The sequence below is a fragment of the Lepidochelys kempii genome, chromosome 4 (genome assembly GCF_965140265.1).
Source record: "Lepidochelys kempii isolate rLepKem1 chromosome 4, rLepKem1.hap2, whole genome shotgun sequence".
In the NCBI taxonomy this organism is placed as follows: Eukaryota; Metazoa; Chordata; order Testudines; family Cheloniidae; genus Lepidochelys; species Lepidochelys kempii.
In genome coordinates this window covers 127,200,253-127,223,703 of record NC_133259.1, presented here as the reverse complement: position 1 = coordinate 127,223,703, position 23,451 = coordinate 127,200,253, and the positions used below count along the sequence as shown (strand labels likewise).

The 23,451-nt window shown below is 42.8% G+C and overlaps 2 protein-coding genes across 6 annotated transcripts in view; one reads left to right on the top strand and one right to left on the bottom strand.

The window, feature by feature from the left end:
• The window catches only part of PTCD3 (pentatricopeptide repeat domain 3), a 43,493-nt gene extending 33,668 nt beyond the window's left edge, over positions 1 to 9,825 (bottom strand). The window contains exons 1-8 of one of the 2 annotated variants that reach the window (XM_073342858.1): positions 9,686 to 9,825; positions 7,758 to 7,807; positions 7,467 to 7,506; positions 6,243 to 6,288; positions 5,211 to 5,279; positions 4,025 to 4,129; positions 2,261 to 2,384; positions 1,193 to 1,311 (exon numbers count right to left, since the gene is read on the bottom strand). In XM_073342858.1, the coding sequence (XP_073198959.1) occupies positions 1,193 to 1,311; positions 2,261 to 2,384; positions 4,025 to 4,129; positions 5,211 to 5,279; positions 6,243 to 6,288; positions 7,467 to 7,506; positions 7,758 to 7,807; positions 9,686 to 9,789 (657 nt within the window). In that variant the 5' untranslated portion in view covers positions 9,790 to 9,825. Of the gene's footprint in view, positions 1 to 1,192; positions 1,312 to 2,260; positions 2,385 to 4,024; positions 4,130 to 5,210; positions 5,280 to 6,242; positions 6,289 to 7,466; positions 7,507 to 7,757; positions 7,808 to 9,685 lie in introns of those variants that run through there. The other variant, XM_073342860.1, reaches the window with a different exon arrangement.
• POLR1A (RNA polymerase I subunit A) overlaps positions 9,821 to 23,451 on the top strand; it is a 56,241-nt gene continuing 42,610 nt past the window's right edge. The window contains exons 1-11 of one of the 4 annotated variants that reach the window (XM_073342853.1): positions 9,821 to 10,073; positions 10,967 to 11,171; positions 13,202 to 13,351; positions 13,428 to 13,535; positions 15,056 to 15,141; positions 15,264 to 15,373; positions 18,987 to 19,073; positions 19,843 to 19,945; positions 20,383 to 20,545; positions 22,359 to 22,532; positions 22,780 to 22,902. In XM_073342853.1, coding sequence (XP_073198954.1) covers positions 9,997 to 10,073; positions 10,967 to 11,171; positions 13,202 to 13,351; positions 13,428 to 13,535; positions 15,056 to 15,141; positions 15,264 to 15,373; positions 18,987 to 19,073; positions 19,843 to 19,945; positions 20,383 to 20,545; positions 22,359 to 22,532; positions 22,780 to 22,902 — 1,386 coding nt within the window. In that variant the 5' untranslated portion in view covers positions 9,821 to 9,996. Of the gene's footprint in view, positions 10,074 to 10,496; positions 10,658 to 10,966; positions 11,172 to 13,201; positions 13,352 to 13,427; positions 13,536 to 15,055; positions 15,142 to 15,263; positions 15,374 to 18,986; positions 19,074 to 19,842; positions 19,946 to 20,382; positions 20,546 to 22,358; positions 22,533 to 22,779; positions 22,903 to 23,451 lie in introns of those variants that run through there. The other 3 variants (XM_073342852.1, XM_073342850.1, XM_073342851.1) reach the window with 3 other exon arrangements.

Sequence of the window (23,451 nt, the reverse complement as noted above, 5' to 3'; positions counted from 1 at the left end):
AAATCACAATTGGTTTGTCTGCCTTGAGATGACAAGGAAGCCAGTTTGCATCACCTTGTTTGGTGCTTAAAATTTTTTTTAAAAAAATGGATTTTAATATAGATTTTCTCTCTCTCTCTCTCTCTCACACACACACACACACACACACACGTGTGTGTGTGTGTTTACAAGAGAAGTATGTGTGCTGGTCTCCCAAATTAAATGCATCAAGATGGGTTTCATTTATTAATGGGACAGTCAGGTCAGAAATGACATTTCTGTCTGAAAGTGTTTGCTCCTGTCATTAATCGCTACCTCAAAATACAAAAAAGTACATATTAAATCAGAATGTATTTCAATTATTCCTGTTCACCCTGCAGAACCACATGCACCCTGTTGCCCACCCTGGGCATAGATTAGAAATGTTGTCCCCATTGCCCACTTCATCTAAAAGCAAAAGACACCTGTCTCCATGCTCTGTATGCTAACCAGGGTACAGGACAGGAATTCAGCCAGTCAGAAATCTTTGAGTACGTGGGCGAGCGAAACAGGCAGTGAACTGGAACCAGAGTGGTGGAATTGGAGAGTAGGGAAGTAGGAAGGTAGGGAGTGAGAGGGAACAGTATCAAGACACACTCTCCTTTCTTTACCACAGGGCCAAGGAGAGAGCAGCAGCACTCATGTGGGATAAACAATTGCTTGTTCCTGGTCAACAGGCCTTGGCATCAGTCCCATCAATATGCTGGCTGCACATTAGGACCTTAGATGCCAGCCATAGCTGAAGCCTGACCAGTATGTCAGTGCTTTATCATGGTTCTTGGTACCCAATTCTCTGATCTGTGAAGGCAGAGATCCCAACCTGAGAAGTACACTAAGTCAACCCTTGCCACAGGCTAGGCCCTCTTTGAAGGATATCACTTTTTTTTTTAAATATAAAAACATGGCGGGCAGAAAAAAAAAAATGTTATCCACCTTCACCACCATACAGATCAACAACAACTGTTTAAGCATGGTTCTTGCCAGCAAGGTTTCAGCTAAGTCTGGACAGCTTTTAAAAGTAGGCCACTTTGGTCAGTTCACAAGATTTGTAACTGCTCAGCACACTCATGCCTCTCCAGGCACACAAGGTGTGAGGATGTTCTTGCTATCACATGTGCTCTCCTACTATTTGAGCAGAAAGTTAACTAAACAGCCTCTTTACAGTTTTTTGTACCTCTGATTCTTCCAGCTCCTCCTTTTGTTTGGACTGGTCTTCCCCATTAGGCTCTCTGTCTCCATAGAAACATAATAGATCCAGAAGACGGTTTGATGTCTCCAGAGATAAAGGGGTTCCTGCAAGCAATGAGAAAGCAGAATTATGAAGCATAAAGGATACATTGTTTATTCAACACTCATGAAATGGGGCTCTTCATTGACACCAAAACATGTCACAGCATGTAGAATTTCCAGAAAGCAACTTTATATGAACAAAGATGGGTTCAAAAGCAACACTCCCAGAATTACACATCCAGATTACAGTCACTTCAGAATGGGGTGACCACAGAATAGCATTTTAGTACCCATAAAAAAAATGTCTGTCTTCTTGGCTGTAACACTGATGCCACTGCTGGCTATCCAGAGCATGGACAAGAGGTAGAGCTTTGCTGACCAAGTATTGGCTGGTGTGGGGGTGACAGATAGTGGCCAACAGTGAAAGTGCTGCAATACCAGTATAACCCAACTAAAACACCATAAGCTTTCGGTAAGGGTTCCTGTGCTCTGCCCTGTCAAAAAAAGCTAGTGAGGGACAACGTGTTCTAGGACAGCAAACCACCTTCCCCATCAAAAACATTTAGTCTCAACAAGCTTTAAATTCATGTAATGGAATCCTCTCCTCTCCATTTGTTAGGGCAAGGCCTTCTCAGCTCCCATTACCTCATATTTCTTTTTAGCTCTTTATTCAAAAGGCCTTGCATTCCAGGGTCTTTCCTGCTTCTTGACAGACATATGGCCCAGATTAACTAGAGCGGTAAAAGGAAGAGCCTATCTTGGAACCTCCTCCCTCTTGACACCCTTATCTCCCGCTGCTGAGCTAGCAAAGTGTATCATTCGTAAGACTACTAAGAATGTCTCAGTGAACAAGTGATAGCAGATGGGAGCCCAAGATTTAAGAACCAGTTCTCAAGAATACAAATCAGTTCTGCAACTCTGTACATTAACATTAAACCAGCTTTACCCTACGCCTAGGTCTCCATACACATAAGCTGGCTGCCAAATTCAGTTCTGTAGCTCAAGGTGGTACCTGCTTGCAGGAGCTGATCAAACATGTCCACAGAAGCTTTTACTCTTCTAAGCTGGATACGTTCCTTAAGAGCTGCCTCACTCACTTCTTCAATCTGAGGTGTAAGGTTCTCTGGCATCAGGCACTAAAATTAAAGAGCACATAGGCTGAATGGATGCTCTGCTCCTGGGGGAATTCTGTACCACTGTGTACGTGCAGAATTCACGCCCCCCACAGAATTTTTTTTTCCTGCAGAAAATACATTCTGCCAAAGAGGAGCTGCAGTTATGCCTCTTGCCCACTAGGGGCTGCTGTGGCACCAGAACAGAGGGCAGCCACTCCCAGGCACGAGCAGTCAACGGAGGATGTGGGGGGAGAAGAGGCTGCGTTCCTCACAGTGCCCGTCCCATGGAATCAGATGAGGAGGTGTGGGATATGGGGGAAGGATGGACAGTGAGGGGCACATGGGGGGGCACAAATACACATGGGGACAGGGGTAGGGAGGTGCAAGGACACATGGGGATGGAGGAAAGGGGGGGGCGCTGAGTGAGGGTGCAGGACCACATGGGGATGGGGATAGATGTGCTTGACAGAGAGGCTAGGGGTTAGCCAGGGTTTGCATGGAGAAGAATCCTCAACTCTCCCCACTCAAAACCACCAAATTAATTCCACATCTCCCCCACCCACACCCAACAACTTCCAGGTTCACTCTCTGGCTCCTTCCCAGCAATTACTTCCCTTCTCCCTCAGCTACTCCATTTCCTCTGGCTTCCTCACGCCTTTGCACTTCATCTGAGGGGTGCGGGAAATTAGATTCTGTATTGTAGTTTAAATGAATTATTACTCAAAGTTCTGTATTAATATGCCTAGTAAGGAATCTCTTTGTCAAAAAACATTTCCTGAATCTTTTTTGGTATCTGTATTGTTACCAATATACTTGCTGACAGGTATTTTGAAAGAAATTATGAAAATATTTGAAACTGGGATGATTATATTGTTATTTTGACAAATAAAATATTCATAATTTTAAAATACTGTGTGCAGAATTTAATTTTTTGGTGCAGAATTCCCCCAAGAATAATGCTCGAACCATCTAATAGCCAGGACACCAACTGAAATGTACTACCCATCTTAAAAGCCATTATGGCTCCTATCTTCCCTGCCTCCCCAAAATGTAATAATAGAAGTGACTGTAGCACGAATCATTTTCTGGGGATTAGGGACTGCATTTCCTAACTGGACAGTCACTTACAAACTGGACCATCAACACTAAAATCATTGGTTTCAGAGTAACAGCCGTGTTAGTCTGTATTCGCAAAAAGAAAAGGAGTACTTGTGGCACCTTAGAGACTATCGGATGCGATGAAGTGAGCTGTAGCTCACGAAAGCTCATGCTCAAATAAACTGGTTAGTCTCTAAGGTGCCACAAGTACTCCTTTTCTTTTTACTAAAATCGTTAGAATTAAAACCAAACTCGAGACCAAAAAAAAAAAAAAAATCACCTAGATCCATTCACTCCTTACTTCTGCCTGAAAAGCCTTGACTGACTTTAATCACAAATGTTATCTGAGGTCTTAAGAGTTGTTCCCCTTGGTAAACCTAAACTGATATGTAGCTTATGTAAACAAGAGAACACTCAGTTATTTAGTGGTAAGTCATAAGGTTTTGCCATTTTTAGGCTAATTTTTGGGCCCAGTCCTATAATCCTTATGCAAACAGTCCTACTGCCCATATTGCTACACAGCAAAAGTAGAGATACCATGACCACAAGAGCAGAGAGTTTACCGGTATATGAGGCTCCGCAATGTCCTTCTCAAAGAATCGAGGGAATTCGTTAACAATGTACTTTGCAGCATTTTTCCCAGACTCCCTGGACAACGAAAATAAACGCTGTATAGGAAGGAAAGGGGACAAGTTTGTTTCTTTACAATACCTAGTCCTCTGGGGGTCAAGTATGTCATGCCTCCCCCAGAGCATGAACACTTCTTAGGGACAGGAGGACACTCCTTCGCTATCTCAGCTGCTAAGCTCCCCCCAACCCCCATCTCACATTGACTACAGCAGCCTTGTCCTCTCTGACTTCACCTCTCCAATCTTCATTCTCAAATCACATCAGTCTCTATCCTAATTTTTATGGGATTCCAGTCACATAAAATTCAAGTTCCTGCGCTTCACTTTCAAGGTCTCATTTAATCTTGCTCCCACCTACGTTCCTTCTACTTGCCTTCTCTTATATTGCACTCCTTCCAATTCTGTCCCCCGCCCCACTCATGACTTTATGCCTTCTATCTGCTGCCCTCCATGCTTGAGATAAACCAGCTGCTGCTCTGCAAGTACCCTCTCTCTCTTTCAAAGCTTTCTTCCTCTCAACACTATTCTTTCCACACACTCCACTATAATATGGCTATTCTGTTTAAGACTGTAAGCTCTTACAAGTTGGGACAATTTGTTTCTTACGGTACATAGAGCAACACATACATTTACAATTCTATACAGATGTTTTAGCTCACATTTTTATTTCAAAATTTTACTAAATTGCAAGTGTATACTGTGTTGCAAGCATCAGCTCTAGAGACAGTATTTAAACTGAGTAATCATTGCACATAAACACCATCTGTGCAAAGGTTTGTATTCTTCAACGAAAACTGCATACCAGCAAAGAGTCTGGCAGTGCAGGCCAGTGGATAAGGTATTAAACTGAAGAAACAGTAGCAGTTCTTAAAGTGGAAAGGGAGCAGGCAGCTAAGTGTCTAGAGCAGGGGTCTGAGCCTGCTTGGTGGTGTTGCCCCAAGCCTGCCCAGAAGAACCTTATAATCAATAGGAAACCAGAAGTACTGAAGGAAAAAAATATTCTGAACATGTTTAACGACTGATCAGAAACTATTTTCTTTTTCAATTAAAAAAAAAACCCTAGGTGCCGACTTAATACCTGGGGGTAGAGTTCATCACAGTTTCAAAATGGAATACTTACAGACTCAAAATAGTTTCTAGGTATAAGGTAGGGGTCATCTTGAAACATATAATGAGCAGCTGTAGGATCCTATAGAAAGGAAAAGGCAGAATTTAAAGTTTTAGACAGGTGTATTGTAGATATATCTTACTTCATCTCTAAAATTAAGGGACTGTCAGCAGATCTAGTGCAATCACCTCTCTACCCCATTTTAAAGAGGAATATATTTATCTAGCAAAATATTCACCAGTTTGAAATGTAGCCATGTGTTGGTTTGGGAATAAATGATTAACCAGTTTTTCAGAAGTACGTAATAGGTATACATACATTATTAATACAGTGATCACATTAGATGGGAAGCTAAATAACTAAGGTACGAAGAGCATCCTGCAAAGCAACAAGTGCCTTAACTGCCACAGAAATGAACGGGACCCAAGGGCTCTTAACACCTTGCATGATTGGGCTATTAATTCCAGGAATCAGCAACAAACACTAACTTCTCTGGGACTCTCTGTTCCCATGACTAACAGAATCTTGATTTAGAAGATTTCTGGTCTTTAGTCTATAATGCTTTTTAAGCAGGCTCATTTGGTACAGTCAGAGTGAAAACCAAGGGCCTGATTCTCTGCTACCAAGCACCTTGCATAATGAATGTAAAACTCTACCAAATCAGACGCTGACATTTTAAAATATGCTTCGCACTCATGCTGCACTGATGAGAATGGCTGCACAATGTGCATGGCAACCGAGAATTAGGCTCTTATGGTCCACAGTACATGTGCAATCTCTCCTCCATTCTTTAACAGTTCAACACTGGTCTGACACATTATCTTAACATATTACTACAGAGCAACAGCTTCAGACAGGTTATTCATAGAAGACTCAAGGTGCTGAATGATGCAGCAAGTTTGTGCTCAGATGGCAACTAGGATCCCATTTTTCACTTATGATTGTGGCAGGTATATAAAAGGTCATCAAAATGCAAGTCTAGTGTATTAAAAAGCAGCACTACACAGTTCCACAGGATTGATTATAACCTAAGAAAGTACTTACCCTGTTTACTGTAGATGCAAGTGTTTGAAGAACTGCTAGTTTATCCCTAAATTTAAGAAACTTGCATTAATAGCGTGCAACAGGCTTTCAACATCAATTCATCCCATGTATTAACTTTTTGTCCTGATGAATTGAGAGTCTCAAGGGATCAGGATTTTAAGAAAAATTGCACTGTCAAGTACAATGATGCTCTAAATATTCTAATCCTATTTAAAATGCATTGTTTTCTCTTGGGACATGGAGAGAAGAAGGGGAATGAAAGCTTGACTGATGAAGTGGTGTTGAACCATTTAATTTAATACCCTATTATATATTTATTTAATTACTATGAAATCATTGCAGCCAACACACTTAAGACTTTATAAAAATGGTGTCTATATATGTATTTTCATCCCTTCCATGCCAGGTGCACTAGTTGAGAGAGAACTGGGGGGAGAGGGGTAAGGGAGAGAATGTTATCTCTGAAAGCCTCAAATCACAGAAACCAATTCTTGCACTGACTGAGGACTGGATATAGTAACCTATGCGTGACTCTTGGGCTGATTGAAAGATATGTAGTTGACGGTGCCAAGAGCTACTCCTTTCTATAATACTCCCAGGCCTTGCAAATTCAAGGATCCAAACTCAAATCCTTCACAGGTAGCATGCTGTACTGACATTCAATTGCTAAGCACACCCATCCATATTGGTTTGCCTCTAATAGCTCACTTCTAGATCTGCAGTATAACTAGTAAGATTCACTCTGCACTCGAGTCAGCTCCCTTCCATGGATCAACTAGCAATGATAAGAATGGAGTGGGGTACACCCAATACCGTATCTTCAGCATCGCCTCCACAATAATCCATTCTCCAAGATTTTAGAAATACAAGCTTCCTCCTGCTTTTATTTTATCTACTCCAATTAGGCAAAAGTTTATTTTAGCTATATTGAAATGTGCCTCAACCTCCCAAAAGATCAGTAAGATTTGGTTGGCTAGTAAACATGGTCTTTATGTAAGAAAAAACCAAAAGTACTGAAACAGAGGTTTTTTTTAAAGTGGCTTACTGGAGACAGAGCCCTTCATTCAGTTTCCCCATTGACTTTCTCCCTCATACCACAAATACACAAAACTGAGATTTCTTTACTGTTCGCATACACAAAAGTATAGAGGGACAGATGTCAGAAAAACTCCGGGGGCCCCAACTCGGAGGGAGAAGAGCAAGAGATGGGATATTAACACTCACCAAGTTTTCTTTCTTGGAACAACAATTTCTTCTTCAGTAACTTCAATAAGAAATATTGATCATAATACTGTTAGAACACAAACATGAGACTGGCATTTCTGCAACTACAACCAAACTGTTGATTATTCTAAGCTGTTAAAAGTCAAAAATAGCAGTCCTGATTTTTAAGATGGGCAATTCTGAACCTAATAAGTTTTAAATTCCTCTTTAGGTGCCTTGTTTATTTTAACTACATAACAGAGTACATTTTGCAGAGCTGTAAAAATGAACTATATAATTAAGATACTGTACCTCCTGGGTCAGCTTCAGTCTTCTGAAGTGATGCAGTTCCTGAACAATGCCTACAGACACCAAACATGGCCATGAGGGTTTTGAGTATCAGCATATATATTAATGTGTATTGCAAAAATGGATTTGCAGAATTCTGGACTGCAAGCAACTAGACCATTAACAAATGCAGGCAGTAATCCTACACAGTATTGCCAACCTTGGGTTTTTCTTAAAGCCCCAGCTCCAGGAATCAAGAATCTCTAGCCAAGTTTCTAGAGCAGTGGTTCCCAAACTTGTTCCGCCGCTTGTGCAGGGAAAGCCCCTGACGGGCCAGCTGGTTTGTTTACCTGCTGCGTCCACAGGTTCAGCCGATCGCGGCTCCCACTGGCCAGGGTTCGCTGCTCCAGACCAATGGGAGCTGCTGGAAGTGGTGCGGGCCGACATACGTACTGGCTGCCGCTTCCAGCAGCTCCCATTAGCCTGGAGCAGCGAACTGCAGTCAGTGGGAGCCGCGATCGGCCGAACCTGCGGACGCGGCAGGTAAACAAACCGGCCGGCCGGTCAGGGGCTTTCCCTGCACAAGCGGTGGAACAAGTTTGGGAACCACTGTTCTAGAGAAAAGCTTGAAAATGTGAACTCTAAAGGTTCCAAAAATGGAAGGCAATTTAAAAAATAAATTCTCAGGATTTTGTCCCTCTTCTCCATGTTTTTGAATACTTGCACTACCTGCACAAACACAAAGCTTTGTGCTAGAAGCTGGAACTAGGCTGAATGCTTATACAGAATCATAGAAGATTAGGGTTGGAAGAGACCTCAGGAGGTCATCTAGTACAACCCCCTGCTCAAGGCAGGGCCAACACCAACTATAGATCAATACAGATTAGATCTGTTTCAAAGAGCTCACAGGATGTAGATTGATTCAGAAATGAGCGTACCACACCTCTATGTACTGTGCAGCCGACAGATAGCAAGCCATTTTGCACTGAATTTGGATGTGATTTGTTCTCTAGAGCACACAGAATGCCCTTTAACGTAATCCTCTCTTTTGTTCGCTTTGGTTTTCATGTCAATCTAACTTAAGAGTAATTTGTACTGAAATCTATTTGCTCCTATCAAATAAACAGGCTTAAACTTTGTATTAGACTGTGCCCCCAAACTTTGTTACCGCTCTGGGGCTGGTATACACTACAAGACTAAACACTGGCCCTGAGCCTGTGCAAAGAGTGAACCTACATGTATCTCCCTGCAGGATCAGGGACGTGTGTTCGTTTTGTAACCAGGTCTCTCAACACTGCTATTAAAAAAACCCCGCCACGATATAGTTTTTTTCCTTTCCTCATCTCTCTCGTCTGTTAGATTGTAACTAAGGTCTCTAGCGTAGGGAGTGTTTACTACTCTGTTTGTTCAATGGGGTCCTCCGGAGTTCTGCCCAGACACTACTGCCATGAACGTAATTAACAACAGTACACACCGGAAAAGGGGCCGTTTAAAAATAAATCAGCGACGGGCTAGCTCCCCCAGAGCCGGTCCTGAAAATCGCGTAAGCGCGAATGCAGCCAGGGCAGACCCCTCCCCGGGCGGCTGAAACCCCCACGCAAACGGAGGCAGATCCCCTGCAGTCCAGGGAAGGGTGGACAATCGTCTGCGCTGACAGCCTCCGGCCAGACCCCAACAGACAATTTAACTTCGGTAGAGTCTTAAAGTCAACCCCAGGCACCCCATCCGCCACTGCGCACGCGCGGTTTCCTTAGCCGTTCCCGGAGCACCAGCATGAATTCCAGCGCCCGGCGAGGCCGCGCCGGGAAGGGTGACTACACTGCGCAGGCGCAGCGCTCACTCGCTCTCGCGGCGCAGGCGCTGGCCTCATCGCCTCGCCCGCCCGCCCGCGTTACCGGCTCTTTCAGCCCAGGGCACGCGGAGCCGCTCTCCAGCCCGGCCCCTGCTCCTACCTGCTGCTCGCTCCCTTCCCCGTGCTGGGCAGCCGTGAGCTGCAGCGTCCGCTCAACAGCATCGCTCGCCACCAGGAGCTGGGCTGTACCCACCTTCCCGCCATCTTAGCGGCCCGCCCGGGGGATGCTGGGAAGCAGGGGCGGTACCATTTGCCGCTGTGAGGAGGAGGGAAGCGGAGTTGGTATCGTCCAGAGACGGTCCCTCCCCCTGAGTGCGGGCACGCAGTTGGGGGCCGCGTGGTGCTCGTGGCTACCCGTTGTGGGAGTCTCTGGTGCCGGAACGGGAGGAGGGAGCGGCTTGAGCGCCCGCCATGAGGCCGCCCAGAGAGGTGCCGTGGCGGCGGCTGGCCGGTATTTCCTTCGGGATGTACACGGCCGAGGAGATCAGGTGAGGACCGGAGCCTGGAGGGCCCCCGCGGGAACTACTGCTCCCAGCATGCCTTGCGCCGCCGAGCGGCCAGAACCCCATGGACCCTTGGCGCATGCTAGGCTGGGACGTGTAGTCCCTGGGTGGGAGATCGCCCGTTGTGCTGGGCTCTCTTCCCAAGAGCCCCCCCCCACCCTTTGGGCTGGAGGGGGCTAGGTCGGCGCCCTTGTGCCTGCCCCGCTCCTGGAGCCCAGCGCAGCATGGGGGGGCCGGGAGCGTGCAGACTGGAGAAGGGTCCGGGGCAGCCCAGGCTGGAGGGGGGCTGTGGTGAAATGCAGCCTATGAGGCGGGGGGGGGGGGGGGGGGCCGCTGGAGACAGGGGAAGGGGTGTCTTATGCTGTAGAATGGGAGCTAAAGTGGAGAGGAGAAGCCCCAGCCTGGGTGGGAGCGGGGCAGAGGAGGTGGCCCTCTTCTGTTGCGGAAGGGAGAAGAGGACCTGGTGCGTGCTCCCAGGAGGGAGGGTACTTTAGCCAACTGCGGAGGGAGAGCTGCTGTTGTGTGCTGCCGGGGAGCAGACCCTGTGGTTATTAAAAATGGTACTTCTGGTAAGAATAGGAGTATTCCCTTGGGTGTCGTGACTAGCTTGCCTGGCATTCCTGCCACTGTTGGTGGTGCGGTGGTTAGAGCCTTTAAGGAAAAGTTTTCTATATATGTGGCCCTATGACTGGGTATACAGAGGAAGCAAGTGAAACTGACTATACACAAAGTGCTGGCAAATGCACAAAAAAAAGGGAGGAGGAAGACGTGATCGTTTTCCCTAACTTTTTTGCTGTTACTCGTAACACCCAAGCATATACAAAGTTAACAATATCTGCCGTCATAGATGTAACTTCTTGTTTTTCTTTCATTTTTAGGAAACTAAGTGTAAAAGCTATAAGCAACCCTCGTTACCTAGATAACGTGGGCAACCCATCAGTAAATGGACTGTATGACTTGTCTTTGGGACCTCCTGATGCCAAAGAAGTGTGTACCACTTGCATGCAGGACTTCAACAACTGTCCCGGACACCTAGGCCACATAGATCTGCCACTGACTGTCTACAATCCTCTATTTTTTGATGTATGTATATGCTGCTGAGAATGTGTTAATGTTGTAGACTAGTCTTCACTAGCTAGTAGTCTAATGTTTTTCAGAGCTAGTGATCTTTGAAGATTATTAAGGATTCAGTAGGTAGTGGTACAGAGAAATCCTCCTCTGGTGAAATGTCTTCCATCAAAAGGACTTAATTTTAAACATATATTCACTGTAATAGTCAAATGATTCCTCCCTCCCTTTCCCACTTGCTATTGCCATGCCTTCACTTACAGTGAGAAGCCTCTGTAGTAAGACTAGCCAAACTTATTTTCACCTAATAGAAGAAACTGTAGTAAAATGAGGAGCGAAGGGTCACATCCTACCTTGTAGTAGTGATGTATGCACCACTCCTCCTTGCTTAGCCAGAGGACATATAGAGAAGATTAATATAGCAGAACTAATTTATGGTGGAATGAAATTTCAGCATAAGCACAGTGAAGTTTCACTATAAGAGGAGTCAGATTTCAAAGTAGCAGCCGTGTTAGTCTGTATTTGCAAAAAGAAACGGAGTACTTGCGGCACCTTAGAGACTAACCAATTTATTTGAGCATAAGCTTTCGTGAGCTACAGCTCGCTTCATTGGATGCATTCGATGAAGTGAGCTGTAGCTCACGAAAGCTTATGCTCAAATAAATTGGTTAGTCTCTAAGGTGCCACAAGTACTTCTTTTCTTTTTATAAGAGGAGTGAAAGTCCATTGAAATGTACTTAAACCTTTCAGACTTTCACTCCAGTTCACTGTAACATTCACTGCAAGCAGATGCCATTTTATTTGAGTAAGGCTAAGATTTAGTCATGGTTATTTTTAGTAAAAGTCATGGACCAGTCACGGTCAATAAACAAAAATTCACAGCCCCATGACATGTCCATGACTTGAACTATATACCCCTGACAAAATCTGGAGGGCTCCGGGGGCATCCATTGGTGCACTGGAGGGGGTGGGGGATGGACTCCGGGGTGCATGCTGGTGCTCCAGGCAGTATGCGGGGAGGATGGGACTCTGGAGCACCCACTGGTGCTCCAGTTGGGGGTGGGGGTTGGGCAGCCCTGAGGTCAGTCGCACCTGCTGGCTGCAGAAGCCATGGAGGTCCTGGAAAGTCACAGCCTTATTTATGAGGTATTGAGGATGTAATACTTGAATGGTACCATTTACTGTAAGATGTGCCTTGGTTAAACACAAATTGATAATAAAATAATTATTAGTAATATTACAAATTAGTAATAATACTTTAGTTTAGCATTTAATTTATATTGCTTATTATCCAAAATCTCAAAGGGCTTTACAGACATTAAGGGCTTGTCTACACTTGGAAATTTATTTAAATAGGTATTGTGGAGTAAGAGCAGTCACACAGGAGCTGATACCAACTCACTAGTCCAGAATTCTGGAAGAGCTGTTTAGGTAAATATCCAAGTGAAGGAAAGCCCAAAGAGCTACATCCTGCAGTATGCTGAGTGGCTGAGGAGAGATGCTGAACTCCTGTTGATTTCAGTAGAGCTCAAGGGCACTCCATGCATACTTGATCCTGGAAGGTGCTGTCCATACGCAAAGTCTCACATCTCTGTAACATGCTGCAGCTAATTCAAAATCAGTGGGTAACTACTATCCCCAAACTAACTTTTATAAATATGAAAAGGTCCTTCACTCTGAGCCTCATCAGCTGTTTTGAAGCAGGATGCTACCTCTGGATGCCTCTTTCTCCTTGATCAGGGCATAGAGTCTCAGATACCATGGCGAGGGGTATGGTATATGAACCTGAATAGAAATAAAGTGAAGCGGTTCTGCTGCTGTCCGGGATGTGGAGGGAGAAGCTGACTCTTATGGGTGGGCTCAGGGCTTCAAGGAAACCCTTCCCTGTTTGAGAGCATTGGAAGCTAGAGACTTTCTGTATTGCAGACTGGTAACTTCTGTCTTCCAGATAACTGATTCGTTTTAAGGAAAATGCCAACTTCCCTCCAATTCTTCTATTTTCCACACCATTAAATCTACCAGACTAATTTTTGTTTTCTTTTCAGAAATTATACCTTCTGATCCGAGGTTCTTGTTTAAACTGTCACTTGCTGACCTGTACTCGAGCTGTGGTTCACCTATTGCTTAGCCAGCTGAAAGTCTTGGAGAGGGGATTGCTTGATGTGGTCTGTGATCTTGAGGCCATCCTGAATAGGGTAGGTATCCCCTTGTTTGAGTTTGCAGCATTGTAATGGTGTGATGATGCTAATTTCCTCTTCCTCTGTCTTTCAGTTTTTGGATGAAAACACAGATGCATCTGGTTTAGACATCGAAGAAGAGTTAAATCGTCATGTGAATGAAATACTACAAAATCATCAACTAGGAGATCAGTGCTCACATGTGAGTAGAATAAGTGATCTTTCTTGGAATCTCAGGCTTGCCATGTGTGTACCTCTTTAAATAAGTAGTTTAGTCAGGTATCTTCCAGATTTTATCCCAGAGTTGTGAATGTTGCTGCTTTAGAGGGGGAAAAAAGGTGACTTGTGGCCAAGTGTTTATAGTGGAGCTGCCATTGGATCCATAACAGAATAAGAACTTAGTACCATCCCAAAAGAGTGTTGTTTGTGGTGTGTGTGTCATTTTGTGTGCATGTGTGAAGGGAAATAATTTGATAGTGCTTTGAGAATAATTATGTAAATGAGATAAAACTAACAGTCATTAAAGCTGTCTTGCAAATATTATGTGCTTGAGGCTGTAGCAGGTCCTTTTAAGAAGTCAAGAATATTTTGTATGTATCTAAATATCTTAGGATATCTTATGTGAACAAGCCACAGAATAGCTATAATCAGGTAAAGTAATTTTCCTACAATGTTTATCTTTCTTGAGTTTGTCACTTGTTCCTTGTGAGAGGAATGTTGCTATAATGAAGCTCTTATGCATTCTTAGGACAACAGAAATCCTTTGGCATGAAAAATCTGCAGATTCTGAAGATTTACTGCCACTCCACAAATTTTTTCTGTTTTGTACACAATTTAAGCTTTGACTCAAAATTTGTAGCCTTTCTGATTTCAAAGACCCACTAGCATAGTCTTGGGTTTAGAATTAGACAGTGAAACTAGCAGTAATGGAAATGTTGACACCCCACTGCCTGTCGGCCTCAGTTGGGGGTGGGGGATACCTGCAAAGCCTTATTGTGACAGTTAAAATGCTAACACATTGTCTATTTCTGAGGACTGAGATGTATTCTCCTACCAGTCCTAAGTACAGGATGCTTACAGGTGCCTTATCCTGCAATCCTGCTGCATGTCGGACTCCCGTTGACAGCAGTGTGAGTTCTCACAGAGGACTTTATATGATCAGGTTACATAACATGGTAAAAACACCAGTACTCTCCCTACACTAGTGTTTCTGCTGTTGCTACCATCAGCATAACCATGCTGGGGCTAAGGCAGTAAGGGGAAGACATTTCAAAAGTCTAATGTCAACACTGCCTAAAGTCCGAGATTTAATTTCTTGTCCCATTCTCTAAGCCACCAGGTACCAGGAGCACTGTGAAGACAAGACACATACAGTCCCAGTTAGGTGTCAGGCAGTGTCTTCCATCAGTCAGTGATCCCTCTGGCCAAAATGTATCCCATCAATTTATTCTTGTCTGAAAGATTGTTAGCCACATATAGGGTGGATTTAAAAAAGTCTGGGGAATCTTTGGGTCTCTGGAGAATTTGGGAGAATCTCAGTTGAAGGGGACATTAGGTGATTAAGGCATGTATTTAATCAATAAAGGCAAATTTAATTAACTGCTATTATTCAGCATTAGAAATAAAATCTATTTTGTGTGTGTACTTCTTAAATTGTAGCTTTTATTGTCACTTTTATCATTTTTAAGGCTTTGGGTTTTGTTTTATTTTTCTCCATTTTAGGTAAAAAACGTGTGTGAGTGTAGGAGTAAACTGATTGCACAGTTTTGGAAACTGCATATGACTTCAAAGAGATGCCCAAACTGCAAGTAAGTATGACTATGTGCAGAGAAAGCAAGTAGCCTTGTGGATTTGTTTCTTGTAATATAAATAGTCATTTGAACATTGCAAACCATTACACTAACTTTTGTTTTTCCTGCTTTTCTTCAAGATCTAGAAGATCACAGGTACGGAAAGAGCACAATAGCAAGCTGACAGTAACCTACCCCACTGTGGTACAGCAGAAGTCTGGCAAAGAGGCCATCTTGGAGGAGCCAGCAAGTAAAACACATTTTTGTTCTGTGCAAATAGTAGTATAATATTTGTATTTGTCATCTTACTTAAGGGTCACAGATCAACTACAATGGGCACTTCAGCATGCTTGCAACTCGGGGGCACAGCCAGATCTAAAGTTCCCTCCAGTTTTCTGTACTTAACCAGCCCTCCATGCTGCAGAGATTTTTCTGAGGAAAATTCCAGCTTTTTATTTCAAATATCTGATTTATAAGTCAGCTCAATAATTTGGCTTTGCTTTTTGAGTTGCTGTAGCAGCTGGCACCCCTGCTGATTTCAGGGAGAGAGAGAGAGGCTGAGAAAGCACAAACATCTAGCAGCTGTAACTCAGTGATTCATCAATGTCTTGGAACTCTCTTCCTTCCATAGACAACAGTCTTTTCTGGTCATAACAAGCAACATGTCTCTGGGATTTTTCATAAACAAACTAGGAAGAAAATGATAATCCCACAGACAAAATAAACTTCTCTCATAGGAAGAGCAGTTTCCTATTTCTGTATGCACTGCACATCAGAGATGAACATCAAGGCAGAATGGTTTACAAGACAGAAGCTGTATTAAACAGAGTGGAGCCTGCACCTGGAGGTATCTTCACTCATTTTTAGTTAGTTTGGTGGGCTGCTGATTGACCTCTTTGCATCTGCAATAAAGCATCTTGTTTGTGTCTCCACTTGTGAGGACTAGGGATGTGAAGTGACACAGTGTTCTAGAGTTAGCAATGGCCTCTGCTGTATGTCTTTCCTCTACTCTTTAGGACTAAAGACAAGAATATCAGTGATCCTGTTTTTGTACTGTTTTGGCTGAAGAGACTGGTTCTCAGCCCTGATTTGCCGAGCACTGGACGTCCTGATACTTTTCTCACAGAGCAGGTCTATTCTTGAAAGACTGATCCTCTGTCCAGAACCAGACAGGTTTAAAATGCATATGGTGATTAATCCTTTCTTAGCCACTAAAAGGATGTCAACAGACAGCTTATTCTACTGACTGGTGCAAAGACCCTGGTTTAACTACCATGATAAAATAAGTGAAACTAGCATGACTTCCTTCCAAGGGGCGGTAATGTGGGTGGACGAGTGTCAAAGCTCTGCATTGTTATTCTCTGCATGTTCAAGAGTGTGTGTTATTGTGGGATGTTTTTTGCAATTCCCAACATTAAACATTTTCTTTGGGTGACTACTCAGATTTCATTCCTACAAGGTCGTAGAGCATCACTTTGAGACCTCATTCTGGTCAATATACCCTGTGGATGATATTGTTGTACTTTCTAACCATTAAAGTAGCTGCTATCTTTAATCAGGTGAGTTTCCAAATTTGAGCGCTTTCTCTGATGAGATGCAGTATTGTACTTCTAGGCCAGACAAGTAGTCCTCACCTTCTTCATAGCATTCGTTCTCAAAGCATATTCAAGAAATATGTTTCCTTCTATCAGCCGTCAAAGGCCAGTCTTTAAGAGCCCAGACAATCCCATGGCAGAGAAGTCTTATATGTCCTGTAATGAGATGGGCTAGGTGGCCACATAAATTCACCAAATTCTACCTATTGGTCATCCAGTCGTAAGCCAATGATATTTTTGGCAGAAGTCGTCTGCAGGCTTTAGTGCCTTTGTAGGGGGAAGACAGAGGACATCTAACTTGTCTTACTTCTGGATATCATTGTTTAAAGAACAATCTTATCTTACCTTCCTTCTCAGGAGGCACACTACTGTGAGGATCTCATTAAAACTGATCTGTGGGCCCCAGTATGAAGAAGAATATGTGAGCTTAGTGAAAATTTCCTCTTTTTGAGTAATAAGGTCCATGCCTCTGGCCCACCCTGGAGACAAAGGAATCAATCATCCATAATAGAGAAATGGACATCCTAAGATTCAGGTTTAATTTGTTTGGGGGAAATTATTCCCATGCTCAACAGTAGGAGAAAATATTGTTTGATTTCTTTCCCCCACTGTATAGATAACAGTCTCTAGCATTCTTAAAACTACAATACCCACCTGGGGAAATGAGGAAACAGATTGACAGAGCGAGAAGGGTACCCAGAAGTCACCTACTACAGGACAGGCCCAACAAGGAAAATAACAGAACACCACTGGCCATCACATACAGCCCCCAGCTAAAACCTCTCCAGCACATCATCAGCGATCTACGACCTATCCTGGAAAACGATCCCTCACTCTCTCAGACCTTGGGAAGCAGGCCAGTCCTCGCTTACAGACAACCCCCCAACCTGAAGCAAATACTCACCAGCAACTACACTCCACAACACAGAAACACTAACACAGGAACCAATCCCTGTAACAAACCTCGTTGCCTACTCTGTCCCCATATCTACTCTAGTAACACCATCAGAGGACCCAACCACATCAGCCACACCATCAGGGACTCCTTCACCTGCACATCTATTAATGTGATATATGCCATCATGTGCCAGCAGTGCTCTTCTGCCATGTACATTGGCCAAACCAGACACTCCCTCCGTAAAAGAATAAATGGACACAAATCTGTCATGAGGAATGGTAACATACAAAAGCCAGTAGGAGAACACTTCAATCTTCCTGGACATTCTATAACAGATTTAAAAATAACTATACTTGAAAAAAAACTTCAGAAACAGACTTCAAAGAAAAACTGCAGAACTAAAATTCATTTGCAAATTTAACACCATTAATTTGGGCTTGAATAGGGACTGGGGGTGGCTGGCTCACTACAAAAGCAACTTTCCCTCTCCTGGAATTGACACCTCCTCATCAGTTATTGGGAGTGGACTAAATCCACCCTGATTGAATTGGCCCTGTCAGCACTGGTTCTCCACTTTGAGCAGGGGGTTGGACTAGATGACCTTCTGGGGTCCCTTCCAACCCTGATATTCTATGATTCCCTTTTCTTCATGTGTCAGTATAATAATGCCTGCATCTGTAATTTTCACTCTATGCGTCTGAAGAAGTGGGTTTTTTTACCCCCAAAAGCTTATGCCCAAATAAATCTGTTGGCCTTTAAGATGCCACCAGACTCGTTTTTACAGTCTCTAGGAAGTAAGATGGAATTCTGGCTGTAGAAGCTGTCACAATTGAAGGGACCTTTTGGAGCCAGGACATTCATTCCCTTGCCAGTGACTGACAGATCCTGGTTCTGCCCCAAAGTAGGCAAGCAATCTGTAGCTCTGTTGTATCAGATCTGTGTATTTATTACTTGAAGAAAGGGAAATTTTTCATGTGAAGTTGGATATGTTTTCCCTATGGTAATCCACAGGGTAAATTTTTCCTGTTGAACTAATCTGGACTTGTACACACCTCCTAAAATGTATATGTCAGACTTGGCTTTAATTGTTTCAATTCTGTTGACTGTGACCAGCTTCATGACTGTCATATCATGCATATTTTATTTTAATTTTACTTGAAAAGCAGTGGGTTTACTTGACTTGATTTCCCCATAACACAGGTTGCATCAATAAAGCGCCCTTGCAGATGCCAGCGAATGGTGCTCAGTCAGTTGTGTTTTCTGTTGATTTGCTCCTTTCCATTCCTTTCTCTAAGTGGAAACAGAATTTGACTTTTTCACAATTACTATCAAAAGGAAATATATCAAAATAACTTTTTTTCACCCCTCAGTTATAGATGAGACTCAGTTGGGGAAAAGAGGTTACTTGACACCCATCACTGCCAAAGACCACATTGTGGCTCTGTGGAAAAATGAAGGTAACTGTTGTTAGACCAAAGCTACTTCAGATTTCTCAATGCTTATATGTTGTATTCCTATCCCCTACCTTTCATCTTTGTTTCTTTAGCTTATCAGGGCAGATATTGATTTTTTTTTCTTTGTTTGTACAGTGCCCAGCATAATGATCTAAATTGGGGATTAAATTAAAATCTGTATCATAATGTGTATGCAGAAATAAGTTTATATAGACCACCTAAAATCTGGTATTTCTTTACTTTACAACCTAAATGTGCTCTTATTACAGGGTTTTGTGGTGTGTGTTTTTTTTTTTTTTTGTATGGAATACAGGTCTAGTATATATTGTATACACAATGAGACCAAGTGACGTGGGGGAGTGGAACATAATATCCTGTGAAACAGCACTGACATTTGCTCATATGGCTCTTTGGAGAGATGTGGCAAACCAGATAGGATATTGCTAAGTCAAAGGCTAATTAGAAGTGTTTTCAGTTGGCCGTTTGGTAATACAGAACCTCCTTCCCTTTTATAGCAAGTAATAGGAACCCAAGGACATGCATATATAAAACAAAACCCTGAAGGTTACAATAGCATAAGGACAAGAAATAACTACTGACTAGTAAATAATTTAATTTGTCTGTGTGGTGGATGCCATTGGTATTTAGCATTTGGTCTAGATCTTTAAACCAGTTAAATGCCATTAGTCCATCACCAAATGCATTTGTGAGTTTGGATGCCTAGAGTACAGCAGACCTAATTCAAGTTTTATCTCTTCTCTGTACTACTTAGGTTTCTTTCTAAATCACCTTTTCTCTGGTCTGGAGGTGGGTGAGAATTCAGAATTCAGCCCTGATATGTTCTTTCTAGATCTCCTTGTGGTTCCACCTTCAAGGTAACAAAACTTGTGAAACTTTGTAGAATTTAGTTATTGGTACATACTGTTTGCAAAAGTCAGAAATACAGACTCCTAGGGTATAGGTTCTGCTCTGTTATAATGTTAGAGTAATGTAATTCAGGAAAAATCCCAATAATAATAATCAAAGATGTCTTTCACCAGGTTCCCTGGGAAAACTATTGAAGGACTGAAATGCTATTTACAAGTAATGTTCCAAATTACTATAGTAACTGTGTGATAATATGTACTTGTTTGTACCAGTGGAATTTCTTGTAAGAGGAGTGATCTTTCAGCATGACAATGTTGCTTGTAAAGGTTGCATGTGAACTAATAGTTCACATTGCTATTTCTAATGTAATGAAGATGGCGGGGGGATGGGCAGGAGTTTGTTTCTGTTGGCTTTATCCCTGTATAATGAGTACGGCCTGCCTTAGGTATCGTCCTGTGAATCGTCTTGGAGACCAGATGTTTACAAATGGTCAAACTGTGAACTTGCAGGCTGTCATGAAAGATGTCCAATTAATAAGGAAGCTTCTGGCTTTCATGGCTCAAGAACAAAGTCAACCAATACAGCTTGTAGAGAATGAAATCCAGAAGGTAAGAGCAGCCGCATACCTGAGTATCCAAAGTGAAAAAATAATGTAAAATTCAAGAAGATTCTAAAACTGCTCTAATAAAGATCGTAGAGTGCGTCGGCAGGCCATTTATGACTGGAGAGGGTCTCTACCTGTCCGGGCTTGTATGCTATTGTCCCAAGGACACCTGCTGCAAGGGGAAAGCAGTTTGCTCACAGACTTCTATTGCTGATTTTTCTGCATTTATTAATAAAGTGAATGTTTGGTGTGTAAGAGAGAATGGGCAACTAGCACTGGAGAGTGAAGTCCTCTGTTCACTGGGTTGGTACGGCACAGACCACCAAAGTGGAAGTTTCTGCCATTCTACTCTGAACATATGTCCTTGCTGAGATGCAGGAAGTGGGATTACCACTGTGGGTAAGGGGCAATTCAGCTTCTGAGGCTAAGGTGAGTACTGCCCATTAGTAGCTAGGCTGGCATCAACTAATTCACTCGGGCCACAAAATAGCAGTTAGTTGGTAACAATGTTCAGTCACCGCTGACCTAAGCTGTTTTCACATGAGTGAACTAGAAGTGGAAAACTCCATATCCAGTCACCAATCCTCTGAAACATCCAGACCCACGTCATTTCCCAGTTGGATCATATTGAGAGCTGCCAGGGGAATGCTGGGGAAGCCCTGTACCAATGATTTCTGAATTTAACATATGAGCCACTTTAGCTGCAATCAGGGTATGCCCAACACTTGCATAGGGGCCTTTCTCCCCCAGATTTAAGTACTCTCCTTTATGGTTGCACTCCTGACTGTGGAGTGGCATCCAAATATTTTACTTCTATTATTATGATTTATATTTTTTAATGTTTAGATTGAGGTAGCACTTACAGGCCTTAACTAGGTCAGTCCCTGTTACGCTAGGTGCTGTACAAACATATGGTAAATTACAGTCCTGGGTCTCTGTCAAACATGTTCTGTGTTTCTCATCCTCAGATAAGAAACATTTGCACCTTTTAGCTAGCAGAGGAATTCCCCAATTCCAGTTCAAAACATGCTAAACCTAAAAAAAAGTAGGACTAGAAATAAACTGTAATCCAATTGAGTGCCTCTCTCCAGGTATATAGTCCAGGGTTGCTGTATGTTATGGTGTCTCTTTGACACAGATGCTTGGCATCAGCTAAACTAAATACTCCTTTTGATTTACATTCATTACAATAACCTCACGGAAGGCATTGTAAATTATTTTAATCACTTGGAGTTTCACCACTAGGTGGAGCTTTATCTTCAGCTATTTGAAACTGCTTGAGATAGGCATGCAATTAACTATGTTTGGAAATTGGCCATGGCACAGACTGTAATACCTCTTATGAAAAAATGGCGTAGAGTTTTTAATGGTTGTGAGAAATTAGGATTTTGGATTATTTTTATCCAAAAGATGGTGTCTCCCAGCAGTACAGTGGCTCCTAGCATCTTGCTGGGTCACTCACTCAATGCTGACTCGGATGGGAGACTGTCACCTATTTAGTTACCAACTATTTAATCCCTATCGCTGTGTGTTACATATTGTTTTCTTTGGAAGTCTCCTGTCCAGGGGCTAACAAGGCCTGACCCTGTTTAATTTTTGAGGTTTCATAACAGAATAGCCTAACACAGTATGTTGAGATAATCTAAAAGTAACATGTATCTTGTTAATGATTCATTATGTTTCTTAGATTTAATCAGATGGACAAAAATGAGCCACGTTTCAGCTGTGATTTCTTTTGAGAGCTTAATGCTATAAACACAAGGCTGGTAAAACAGGAATTGAATTTTTTAAATCCTGGTTCTCGTACGTTTCCACAGGTGACAGATGAGCCATTAGAATCACTGGATCGTTCAGTCCTGGCTATGATCTCAGGGCAGAGCACTGCAGATAAACTGTACAACATTTGGATTCGTCTTCAGAGCCATGTCAATATTGTGTTCGACAGTGACATGGACAAACTAATGACAGAAAAATATCCTGGTATCCGTCAGGTGAGAGTCAAGGGAGTCTCAAACAGACTTCACTAGACTTTGTGTGGTAAGAGACGGCTGTAGAGAGAAGCACGAAGGGAATAAGTATGAAAAGTGAAGTAGTTGTGTTTAATTTGTACGCATTTCCATGGCACTCATCACTATAGTATCTAGTGAGTTTGAATGACTCATTGGATACTTTGATACAGTATATTTGTAACATCTGCACTTTTTTGTTTCATCATTCTTTTAATTTCCACTTTCAAAGATACTGGAGAAAAAGGAAGGACTGTTCCGCAAGCACATGATGGGAAAACGTGTGGATTACGCTGCTCGGTCAGTCATCTGCCCTGACATGTACATTGCTACCAATGAGATTGGTATTCCTATGGTAAGGAAAAATAAAGTATGAGGTATGTTAGGACAAGCCTGTAGGTGGGATTGCAGTGTAGCATATTTGACAATGAAGTTACCAATTTTAAATTTGTATATTCACCTACTGATCCAGTCTCTTACCCCACAGCCCCTGATTCTCACAGTATCTCCATTATCCTGCAAAGCAGATTCCCCTTACATGTAATCTGATTGTTACATCTGTGTTAATAAAAAGATACAAAGAGTCCTGTGGCACTTTATAGACTAACAGACGTATTGGCGCATGAGTTTTTGTGGGTGAATACCCACTTTGTCAGACGCATGTCTGCTAATTACTGACATGCATCCGACAAAGTGGGTATTCACCCATGAAAGCTCATGCTTCAGTACGTCTGTTAGTCTATAAGGTGCCACAGGACTCTTAGTCTGGATCTGTAAAAGCGGCAAACAGGGCTACCCCTTGGAAAATAAAAAGATAGTTGAAGACCAGAAAATTTGCCAGTTGTTATACTAAATATTGCCTCTGGGAAAGAGATTGGAAGGAGGAGGGTCTGAATTGGGTCAT